General features: G+C 33.7%; 1 protein-coding gene across 2 annotated transcripts; it reads left to right on the top strand.

The window, feature by feature from the left end:
• The first annotated feature begins 1,977 nt into the window (after nt 1–1,977).
• Nucleotides 1,978–6,610, top strand: LOC133187327 (uncharacterized). 2 transcript variants are annotated; one of them, XM_061322686.1, is made up of 3 exons: nt 1,978–2,342; nt 5,289–5,482; nt 6,039–6,610. In XM_061322686.1, the coding sequence occupies exons 2-3, from the start codon at nt 5,340–5,342 to the stop codon at nt 6,196–6,198; spliced, it is 303 nt and encodes a 100-aa protein (XP_061178670.1). In that variant the 5' UTR covers nt 1,978–2,342; nt 5,289–5,339; the 3' UTR covers nt 6,199–6,610. The 2 variants fall into 2 exon arrangements, with proteins under 2 accessions (XP_061178670.1, XP_061178671.1); XM_061322687.1 differs by lacking the exon at nt 1,978–2,342 and adding an exon at nt 3,278–3,374.
• Nucleotides 6,611–12,684: the final 6,074 nt, after the last annotated feature.

Here is a 12,684-nt window from a genome sequence, read left to right as displayed (position 1 = left end):
AATATTTTAGATTTACATCTTTTTAAAAATTCTATTCCAAAGTCACGACAATGAGGCCATGACGTTACGATTCACGTCCACACACAATGTTCAACAAGGCGCATTACCCTTAGAATTATCAATCATAATTTGTAAAAATATCTGCAGTATGTGCATTTTGGACGGTAAACCATTATTTATTTGATCTTTGTTTCCTTTTTTTTAACCTTCAACGGATTCGATTTGAAGTTAAGGAAAATGCCATGTGCTCAGATTTTCGAACAATTAATTAGCTAGAGACGAATATCATTTTTGCATTTAATTTGTTAAAACAAAAAAAAAAAAAAAAAAACAAAAAAAAAAAAAAAAAAACAACCTATTAGACTTTTGCTTGTTTATTATTCTCAGACCATACAATGGTATATGAGGTACATGAACATATTAACATATACAAAATATACAAAGTAAGGAAGATTAGTATAAAATAAAAGAGTATTACTGAAAACATGCCAATATCTTTTTAACGAATTAAACAGGCAGTTTTATCATTAAGTCTACATCTGCAGTGGACATAAGATTCTCAAATTTATAAGTATTTACATGAGAAAAAATATTTCTTTTCAATAAGTTTCATACGTAATGAGGAAAAAAATGGACACTCCATGATATAATGGAATTCGTCACCTACGAATAGGTATGTTTATTACATAAATTACATATTTTCACAGATCTGTCAGTATTAGCCCATATCTATAAGCTTCGATTGAAAGTCTTTGGTGACAAATTCTAAATTTTGTTGATATAATTCTTAAATCTTTTGGGAGGTTACTTAGGTACATTTCTCGCCCAAAATCGTTCTTAGAATCTTATAATTTAAACATTTAGATGTATTTTCTATGCTTATAGACCAGTCTTGTGAAAATATCCAACTTCAACTCAGTACATTAAGGAAAATATGAATAACAATATTTACCTTCTGTGACTTTTCAATTTAAACTTCAAATATTTTGTGAAATTTCCTGAAACGAAATCAAATTTTTAAACAAAGCAAAAAAAAAAAATTTTTTTTCTTTTTATTTCATTTCTTACTTATAGCTACTGTAACTTTACAATTACATTTTCTATAAGAAAGATATTTTCAAAGTTCAAACATAAAACTTACTTTATCTGGCATCCATTAATGTGACATTGTCGTCAGTAATGTAATAGGAATCCAGATACTCCGGGAATTTTAAGGCCACCGACAGAGGATTCACTCCGTTGTCATCGATTTTACATAGATCCCTATAACACCTGACTTACACACTGGGGAGTAGGCCTACCTGTTGATTATTTATTAAACTTTTCAGAAAAATGAAGAAAAAAAAATATATCTGATACTGATAAATTAGAAGAAAAAATCGTACCAACTTTTTCCCGTATTCATTTTCTCATACACTTTCCCCTACATTAGTTACTTGTAAATTTTATATGTTCAACCTGTTTATTGAGGGGAAAGCTTCAATATATGACAATACCTTTCTCCGCCTGATATTACTTGGATGTTTGACTTATTAAGTGGTGTACCCCCATTGTGTGCCTGATTTCTTTAGCTTCTGGGCCGATTTAAATCCCTACATAAATTAATTCTGCAATAAAGCCCATGGACCGGCTTAAATATTCCGATACCTGTTGAATATTACTTTGTCAAATTTCCTACCTCACCTGGCGATATTACAGGTAAGTAATGCCGTTATATCCTAGCATGCATACATTAACATCAAAATGAATTTATGTGCATTAAGTCTGTGATTATCATGTAATGAAATATATTTTTGTTTGATTATAGTATTCAGAAGTCAGATATTCTTGTACCAAATACATCATGTACTTTTTTCGATATGCAATTTTTTTAGTCTTGAGTACTAGTATAAAGATTTTGAAATATTCGAACGAACACTTCAATGGAATACATGTCTATATGAATCAGAAACCTATAGAGTTATTCCTAAAAACAGTCTTTGAGGAGCTATGGATTATTTACACAGCTTTAAAATTAGAAGTTAGAAGTCTGCAGTTCGATCAATTAGTGTCTTGTAAGCTTACAATGGACGAGTGATTGTGACCAATTTGTCTACTGCTATCTCGGCACGCGATCGACCAACACGACCAACGAGAAAAACAACACAGTTTTCTTTACGTGCAGGGATTTAAAACATGTTTTAAGACACGATTTAATGCCATAGGCAGGGAATTAAATGAAAATCTGTCGATATTTCTGTCCTGTAGGTGACCATTTATTCCTTTGATGATCATTTAGCTTTGAATTGAACAAAGAGAGGACGAAACAAAAGAAAACGACAATGTAGACTATTGAGATGTAGGTGAGTACATGAACAATTATTTTCTATAGGTATTTGGTTCGTCTCTCTGTTAAAATGAAAACTAGTTTGTGTAATTCGATAGCAGATTTTAAGAATAATTATTTTCAATTAACCGAGGTTAAAAATCCTTTACGTAAAGATGATCAAGTAATTCATTCTTATGGCTAAGAAGTACCGCCTTCATATGTTATGGAAATATGCAGAACAGAATATTTCAAATGAATGTGATTGGCTGGTTTTGTTCTTCATTCAAAGAAGTAAACATTATAAATGAAGCAGCATTCAATAATTCTGATTATATTACAAAATGAAACAGACCCGTAGGAACGGGGGGTGTGTGTGTGGGGGGGGGGGGGTTAATAATAACGCCCGATGACCTTATTTTGGCTTGTCAAGAAATTTTTGTTAGGTTGTGCTCCCAGACTAACTCTGTTAGGTTGTGTCCCCTCCCCCATCCCAACTGAATTTGCTTCGTACGCTCTTGAGAAGTAACACATTTTGATTCAAATCGATACTTAACATAATCATGATAATGTTGATACTGACAATATAGTATTCCAAACCAGACTTAGAGAATTGATCTATAACTATTTAGTAATCAGTTTATCTTACGAAGTATTGGAAATCGTAGACTTTTTTCCTCCTCAGCCTGTGTTCAGAGAAATCATTAAGGATATTAAAAGACTCAGTGACCAGGATAATGGGATTCCCTCAGAATCTTCGATTATTGCAACCAAGAAACGAAATCAAAGAACATTATCTTTGTTTGATGTTACAAATTTGTTAATTAAACCTAGATCTTTCATCAAACTAAAAGAGTTTGTAGACTATCAAACATCTTAATTACATTTATCATCAAGCACGATAACATAATAAAAATTAAGCACGTTGAATCAGAATTGTAGCTTGACAACAGGAATCTTCTTGTATATCTTTTATATTTTTATTTTCCCGCCTGTCCCTCCCTGGGCCTTCTTAAACAGTTGGGGATGGGAGGAAAGACTCTAGGATTCACCGGTACCCCTGTTTGAGGTAACACCAGCACATGAATTGTTCATATCTTGTTATATACCTAGGCGGATATTGAACCAAAATATTTATCTTATGGAAGATTTTAAGCACACTATAACTGAATATACAGCTGAACAAATTCCTTCTGATTTCCGTCAATTCGAAAAAAGAATCTTTTTTTAATATGCTGTTGCTATATATAACAATAAAATAAATCAATATATGTGCAATATCGTAAAATTTGGTACGAAAAAATATTAAATTAATGAAAAAAGTTTGATTGTAATTCTTTTTTTTTTCGTATTCCAGAAATCTCTTTTGTTAAATACATGAAAAGTTTATTATTATTATATGTCTATTACTTATTTTTACTACAATGCTCATTTCATAATATTGTTTCATCACACTGCAAAGTAAGTGGAAACTATATTATTTTGTACGAAAACAGATGCTCCCTCAGTTCCCCAATAATATATCTAGTCAACATTATATTACCTTGTTAATGTATGACCTTAATGAAATGACCTTAATCTTTGAGATTTTTCATGAAGTAAGGTTCTGAAACGTTAAGGCGATCAGTATTAACGAATTTGATTTAATTCAAATCAAGGATTCCATTTTATTCCCTAAGATTTCAATATCTCATCACCCTTTGACCTACATCTTTGAAATATGACCTTACTGTAAGGTTAAGACACATTGTTAAATGATCATCAACAACATACTTAAGAAGTTTAAATTCGATTCCTAAATGACGATTCGTACACGATTGAAATACATGTATCTCATTGTCTATTGACCATGATATTTTAGATATGACCTTTGGTCAGTCAATTGGCAAACTTGTAGGTCATCGGTATCATTAAACTATTGTTTGAAACATTCGAGTCAAGACTTTTGGCCAGGAAACTATCACATAAAAATCAAAGCGTTGCCCAGTGATTCTTCACCTTAGTTCATGTGCGACCTTACACTAAGGTCACGACACGCATTACAATTTGGCAACGAAGTGCTCAAGTTCGAATCCCTTCCAATAAAAGGCTCTTTAATTATAGTCAGAATGCAGTTCTCTGACAGACAGGCAACTAAAAGACAACCCTGTGAAATGAAATATGGACACAACGAACAGTAATCAAGCTCAAAAATCCATTGAAACAATCCAAATCGGGAGCACAGCGAAGAAGGACCTCTAAAACATCAGAGGTGTGATTAGATGCCATGGAGGAGTAAGCATCCCCTGTCAACCGGTCACACCCACCATGTGCTCCTTGTCATTATCGGGAAAACGGAAAAATCCTTAGACAATTCAGTGTGTAAATAATGACCGAACAATTAGTAAAAAGTTAAAAATAAAAAAAGTCAGTCGGCATTCGCCTTAATGATAGACTGTATTTGCTGACAAGATCATTGTATCGACCATAGAACTTGCGAATTGATGACTTTAAATGAGACTCGTTATTGTTTTATCAACTTGTTTGTCAAAAGCTTGCCTCGTTTTAGAAGTTGGTCGTTCATAGAGCATATTCCTCCTTATCGAATCAACTGAGAGACTTAAACCGCCTATGCAGGTGATAAGGGTACCATTCTACATAAGTAAGGGAAGTTGACGATAGAAAAGCTGAAGTGATCACGTTTATCATAAAATTTTGTTGTAAGGGTACCGTTATCGTCCTTTTCTAGTAAAATATCCAAATATGAAACAGATATGTCAGACTCTGTGGTATCTTTCATTTCAAGCTCACTTGATATATCGGGTCGACAAATGAATGGAAGTAACTATAATAATTGTTAAGTGATAATACGTCGTCGATAGATCTAAATGTCCAGTTGAAGGCCAAAGTAAATATTTTCTTCATCTCAGGTATATTTTATCTGATATACTAAATATTCACGTTAACGTTTCATGTATTGGTGTTTATTCCTTGTATTTTTCAGTTTTATGCTGATGTAAAAGTTTCTTGTGACCAAAGAGGAAATCAGAACACCATGGCGCGTGTCCCTCATATCCTAATTGAGGACGAAGACTTACTTACACCACGAGAACAACAGGAGGAACAAAAGTGGAGCGAGTTCTTCCAGAAAAAGAAAACAGAAATACAAAGGAGAGATTTATCATCCAGAGAGCGAAGGTAAAATATACCGGGTATCTCTCTTTCAGTACTCTTCAATAGGTAAATTATTGAAATTCACAATTTATTTTTTGTACACCATATCTAAAGGTAGGCCTCTATCATCATAGTCCTGTATACAGTGTGTTACTACAGCAGCCAAGTAAAACGTGTTTATAAATACATATTGTTTGGAAACTTTCATCAAAAATAAACAGAAATATTTTGCAAATGTGTATTTTTCCTATTGGGTTAGAAAATGTAAAGTAAACTGAAAACTTCAGGTTAATTGTTAGACGAAGTACGTTTTGTTCTTTTGTGAAAAAAAATAACGACTTACGTTGTCAATTTTATAAAGACTGACAAAGCAAATACACTTGATATTTGACAAAAAAAAAGCATTTCATATACCTTCTTCTTCATCCAATTGCAATTTTCAAAGTTAAAAAATATGAAGTAGGGAACATAATGTTGAAATTCAATTCCGGACACAAAATTTTGTGCTTTGTCAACTTCTGTCGTATATAAATTATAAGTATTAGACATTTTAATTAAAATCTATTTACCGTTACTTTAGATCTAAATCCGCCAGAAAAATGAAAGAACTCAACCAAAGATGGCGGAATCTGGAGTCAAGAAGAATTGAGAGATCAAACACAGAATTAGAGCGTCTGAGATCTACCTTATCTGCTGCTCAGCTGTCTAATGGCGGACAATCAACGGACGATAATTCCTAGCATCCTCATACGTTTATTTGAGATTCTTTGTTATATTTTACATGCAACGAAACCAAATACTGAGATTTCAATATACACTTTATGGTATTTATATATACGTGACTCTTAAATCATTTGATTTGTTTCAGACTGCATTCATTTACCTTTCATCATATCATTAATAATTCTTCAGCTATTCCTCTTGAAGTGCTTCCAAAGATTCATGAAGGTGGTATTAAATTTCATAGGGAAACATATAAGTAAATTTAATTTTGTAAGATACTTGATTGTGTTCCATGATACTCTTCTTTACAGGTGATGCAATATTTCATATCAAAGTAATATGGTGTTATAATTATCCTCTTTTCTGGAAGATGGAATTGAGAGTTGAAGTGTTTTACAGTCTCTGGACTACTCTTTCTCTCTTTATGATTTGTAATAAATGCTTGAAATGAAAATTTTCGTTTATTTCATTTCTTTAAATATTGTAAATGCAAATGCGATAATTTGCTGGTGAACTAATTTACACACGATTTGATAATTTTACAATCAATTAGATTGACATCTGAAATTTGAGTGGTCTTTGGCATCCCTCAATTCAACATCTTGCTCAGCCTCGGTCAATATTGAATATTTTTCTGGTGAATATCAAACCATATTCACCACCAAAAGAGTCTATAACTGAATAATGTCGAGTTGAAGGTCACAGAAAGAGACTTCTTTATGTAGAAGTTTTTGGCTTTTGAATAAATACTGTTTCATATATGAATAAATGTACAAAATTAGGTTTGGTTATAACTGGACGCTACTAGTACCCATGGGAATTCCGACAGATTGTTGGAAGACTTGATCTCCGAAAGACTACACAGATACTCGAGCATCTTTTTAATATCAACTTCGGAGTGCTTGTGTGTACAATCAGAATGTTTTTAACAAAATAATTTTATAGATGATCAATGACAAGGTAAGTAAATTTACGAGTTCCATTTTAATTGAAAAAAGCAGCTGTCAATGATATCAAAAAGCCTGGATTTTTATTTATCGTGGGGAATGGTTATGTATAAAGTTGAAAAGTCGTAAGTTTTTAAGCTGTTGACTTTGGTAAAAATCTTGTGATTTCAAATTTTCCAAAAGTTCCTTGGAATTTTGAAGTATCCACATCTGATTTACACCACTTCATTCTGTAAAGTATCCAAATACAAATGAAAAAGATGAAGATAACCAACAGTGATCGATCTAAAAAATAAATCTACAAATATGTTTACAGCGCATAAAAACATGAACCCCCGAAAATTCCAGAGGTTGGATCAGGTGGTTGAAGGAGTAAGCATCTCCTGTTGACTGGTCACACCCGCTGTGTGAGCCCTATGTATTGATCAGGAAGAGGGAATATTCGGTATTATAAATATGGAAAATACAAACTAAGGTCCTACAATTGGTATGAAACACGTAAACCAAAATACAAATTTACAAGTTCCATTTTTATTGAAAAAAGCAGCTGTCTATGCTGTCAAAAGTCCTGTACTTTAATTTATTATCAGGAATGGTTTTATAAATTGTTGAAAAGTCGTACGTTTTGGTGTTATTGATTTTGGTATTCTTGTGATTTCAAATTTTCTTAAAGTTCCTTGAAGTTTTTCAGTATTCACATCTAATTTACACCACTTATCAAATACACTGGGACCACGATTTTTAAGGTCTCATCCGAAAGACCTGTGACCTCCATTTCTAGTGCCAGGCGCTTGGCGAAGGGACAGACACTATCTATGTTTACGTCAAAGGTTTGATGCGGCGCGAGGAACAAGAATCGAACCCGGACCTCCCGATCACGAATCCCTACCACTAGGCTACCAAAATGTCTATTTGAAGGCAACAGCGAAAGACCACTTATTTTCTCTTAAAAAAAAATTGTCTGTTTTTTAACGTCCCTTCGAAAATTTTTCACTCATGTTGGAACGCCATCACTTGCCGTTGGAAGGGGGGGGGGGAGTGCAAATTTAGACCCTAGAGGGACCTTTCTCGTGCCACACCTAGCTACTGTGATACAGGAACTCGGTTTATAGGTCTCATCCGAAGGACCGGTCTCCAGTTCGCGCAGTGGGATTCGACAAGCAAAGTAAGGGTCATCTACTTACTTCCCGACTCTAGAGCAAGCGCTCTAACCACAGAGCCATGCGGGTGACTTTTTTCTCTTGAAAGTTTTAGAATAATTTCACAAGGATACAAAAAGAGTATGCTAAAGGGGCGCAATAAGGACCCACTGGCATTCTGATCGATTGTTGGAAGATCTGGTCTCCAAAGACTTCATGAATATTGTCAATGAGGGAACTCAGGCATCATTTGGAAATTAACTTTAATTTGTGAGTCTTGTGTCTAGAATTAAAATAAATTTAAACAAAGTAAGTTTTTATATGACCAATCACAAGATATGAAAACTTCCCAGTTCCATTAAAAAAAAAAAAAAAAATCATTTGCCTATGAAATCAAAAAGTCCAGGTCTATAATTTATCGCAGGTAATGGTTGTATGAGATTTTAAATGTCTTACGTTTAAATGAGATTGATTAAGGAAAAAAATAATTTCATATTTTCAAACTTCCTTTCGCGTTTCTTAGTTCCCCATTTGATATACACCACTTATTGAATTAATTGCAATAAAGTGCTGCTGAAGTTTCTCCTTTTCTGTTGTTAATATTTTAGAGGAGTAAGCAGAGGGTTTGTAAAACATTCATAGGTTCCTCATTGATAACAAACATGTAGTCATTGGAGACCACATCTTCCGACAATGTGCTTGAATTATAGTGGTCACTACGAGGGGTTATCAAAAAGTTCGTGGACTAGCGTGATAAAATTAAAACCGCTTTAGGTACATCAATGAATTTTTACACATTTAGTTAGCATCATCCTTTCTATCTATAGAATAAACCATAAATCATAATTTTTATTTTTTTAATAAAATGTTAGTGTTTTTGTAAGCAAAGGTATGCCCAGGCGGCGCAACCTCTAATATGACGTTTTTTCCTACCTGAGTGTAACTGAGAAAAACTCTTTAGATATGAGTATTTGTCATCAGAAAATCTCGTTAATTCAGGCATGTGGTATGACACATTTGTTCAGTAAAATTTGGAATTTTTACCCCATTCTGTAATTTCTATGAAATTTTATCGTAAATTTTATATGGAGTGTCCAAACAATTATGGGCTTGAAAATAACGTCAAAAGGGGGGAGGGGTTTCTTTTTCAAACACTCTATAGAGTTTCGGTCCTGGAAAAACTGGTATTGACCTAAGGAATGTTTAAACTGGCTACAGAACAATAAAATGCATCCAGAGTACTTGTTTTTTAATGCCTAAAAAGATTCAGAGAGATGAAATATGCACAGCTAGTGTCGATTTGTAATCAGGGTGTCAAAAGTCAGTCACGTCGAAAAGTGACGTTGATCATGTGTGGTAGAAATTGAACTCCAACAAGCTAAGTATTCTGGCATAATCAAGTGAGGATCTTTCCCCATATAAAGATCCATTTACAATATTATATGCATTGAAAACAGCTGCTCATGACATTGTAAATTCATATAAATAAGACGGGTTTAAGTCCTAACTTAACTCCAGGTAATCTCATCAAGATAAGTGTATGAGGTAGAGAGAGCGGACATTAAGAAACAATGACGTTAAGCGGACGTCATGACACTAAACGGCGACAGCGCCGGGTGATCACATAAAGTCTTTTTAATTTTAGAATAATTTGGCAAATTATCAACTTATCAAGCTAAAATTTTCAACATTTCTTAAACTTTTGTTGTTTTATGTTCCGCATAAATTTTGTAAGCAAAGACTACATATTATTAATTTTATCGCGTCAGTCCACGAACTTTTTGATAACCCCTCGCAATCTCAGAAACCTTTATACAATACAAATCTGTGAACAGGGCCCCCGGAAATTCCAGAGGTAGGGATCGATTGCCCAGGAGGAGTAAGCATCCTCTGTTAACCGGTCAAATTCAGTATAAAAACAAAGGGCTAACAATATGTGTGAAACACAACAGCCTATGTACGACCCAATAATAGGTCATATTCATGGGAATTGATGAAGAAAAGATAAGTTGTCTCTACATACAGTCCCTGAAACGTTCTACTTTCCCACTTGAACGGTGAGCGAACGCTGAACGAACGGTGAACGAACGCTGAACGAACGCAGAGCGAACGGTGAGTGAACGATGTGTGAACGCTGAACGCAACTTGGTGAACGATGTGTGAACGGTGAACGGTGAGCGAACGCAGAACGCGAACGGAGCGCAAACGCGAACGCAAAGTGAACGGTGAACGAACGGTGAACGCAAGATGAACGATATATTCGGAATGCCTCTGATCTTTTCCTTGCATTGAAACTATTTTATTGTATTATAATGTCAGGTGCCAAAAAAAAAAATAAATAAATAAAATAAGTAAACCAATAAATGAATGAATAAATAAGTAAATAAAATAAATTCGAATTCTCCAAAATTGTCCTAAGAAAGACGATTCATGCACATAAGTTTTTAATCACACGATTTTTAACGCATTAAAACATTGCAATTGTTGCCGAACGCTAAAGTATAAAAGATATTTTTTTAGTTGGAAAATAAAAATGTTTATTCTTATTTGATAACAAATCAGAGAAAACTTCTGACTTATAGAATGAATTAAAGCGATTGTAACATCTATTCATATATGTATCTCCGTGTCAAGGCGATTTCATGTAAAGTAATAAAAAAATTAATTACAAAGGTCAGTGGACGTTTTGCATTTATACGCTCGTATTTTAAATTTTTAATACAATAATATATTATGTGTCATTTCTATTTTTTATGATGATTTATTTAGCAGACTTCAATTTTCCGAACTTGATATTTAAGTAATATGCTGTTATAATTTTTATCAGACAAATGAGAGAGAGAGAGAGAGAGAGAGAGAGAGAGAGAGAGAGAGAGAGAGAGAGAGATTCCGTTTTAGCCCCCCCCTTCCTTTCAGGCTTCACTAAATGTTTGCACCTATATCAAACAATAACTCTGATATTTTTTTCTAAATATATTAGACAGTGAAAGTAACTTTTTTTTTTATCAACAAATCATATCCATCTGTTTGACAGTATTACTCGTTTTTATTTTCCTGCTTCAAGTTCACACGAAGTCCACGTGCTTGTCCTGTCAATCAAAATCATTCGACACTGTGCAGGTGTGAAAGTTTCGTCACATCGAAGACGAAGTGCGAGTATTTCCAACAAGTTATAACATTTATTTTTATAATTTCTAGATTTGATACCAACATTTGAATAATTAGTGAATAAAATATATTGGGCATTAACACTTGAATTTGAAACATACTCTCTGCCAATTTCAAATACCACCGCCAACACGTGTACATTTTGAATTTTAGATGCATGTTTGTTTTGAGACTGGAATTTTTTTTCTAAAAAAGACCTTAACTTTTTTTTAACAGGTTAATTAAAATTTTCTTGAAATACAGTACTGACTAAGTAACCGATTTAGGGGAAAAGGGGGGGGGGGTATTAATCATATCGAATAGCAAACATATAAAGTTACGGTGAAGAAAGATTTTTTTTCTCTATAACTATAGACTTTACATACATGTATTATAGTAGCGAATATTCTGTAGTGCATTACATTTTAAATAAATATTTCCTTTAAACACACTATCAATTTAATTCGCTCCAAAGATAATAAATTAACAGGATATCCGCAGTACTATGTATAACTCTCAGAACTAGTTCTATCATATTTTCTGTAGTAATTGAATAAAAAAACACGTTAGAAATGAATATTTTCGTAATTTTGCTGCGTAATTATTTGACTTGGATAATTATATCTCCATTAACGTTTTGTCGTCTTTAACAAAACATCAAAATGTTGCAGTGCTTGAAGTATTTGCACATTGGCCTTAGTTAAATTTAATATTTCAGCATCGTTCTACATAGGTACAGGATGTGCTTATAACAACATTTTTTTCCAGAGTAATTTAATAAATAACCTAATAGCTAAGTTAGAATAATAAAAATATATATCTTAGATATTTTCCCCCATGAAATAATGATTCTTCAAACACGATATGTTAGTATTAAATTAAACAATCTGTAACTCCTTACCTACAAAAAGATAAGTCCTTTCACTTGGGAGTTCCGAATGGCAATGACAACTGAACGATAGGTGAACGCTGAACGCAAGGTGAACGCAATGTGAACGGAACGAAGAGCGAACGCTGAACGCTTTGTGAACGGTGAACGCGAGCGCACGGTGAACGGTGAACGCAAAAGTGTGAACGGAGAGCGAACGGTGAACGCACGGTGAACGAACGGTGAACGCACGCTGAACGAACGGTGAACGAACGGTGAGCGAACGGAAAAATGGGAAAGTAGAACGTTTCAGGGACTGTACCATAAAACAGCGGAACTCCCCCCCCCCCCCCCCCCCAAAAAAAAATATATATTTCGCAGTGTTTTATTTAAAAAGTTTTA

This window comes from Saccostrea echinata, unplaced genomic scaffold (genome assembly GCF_033153115.1).
Source record: "Saccostrea echinata isolate AGI-Se365-2 ecotype Australia unplaced genomic scaffold, CSIRO_AGI_Sech_v1 ptg000014l, whole genome shotgun sequence".
NCBI lineage: Eukaryota > Metazoa > Mollusca > Bivalvia > Ostreida > Ostreidae > Saccostrea > Saccostrea echinata.
Note: the sequence above shows the minus strand (reverse complement) of the source record. Positions and strands in the feature narration are given on the sequence as shown.

Bases quoted from the DNA above. Each gene is read 5' to 3' on its own strand.
- LOC133187327 (XM_061322686.1), top strand. From the start codon at position 5,340: ATGGCGCGTGTCCCTCATATCCTAATTGAGGACGAAGACTTACTTACA. The intron at 5,483-6,038 runs GTAAAATATACC...CCGTTACTTTAG, and splicing joins TTATCATCCAGAGAGCGAAG to ATCTAAATCCGCCAGAAAAA.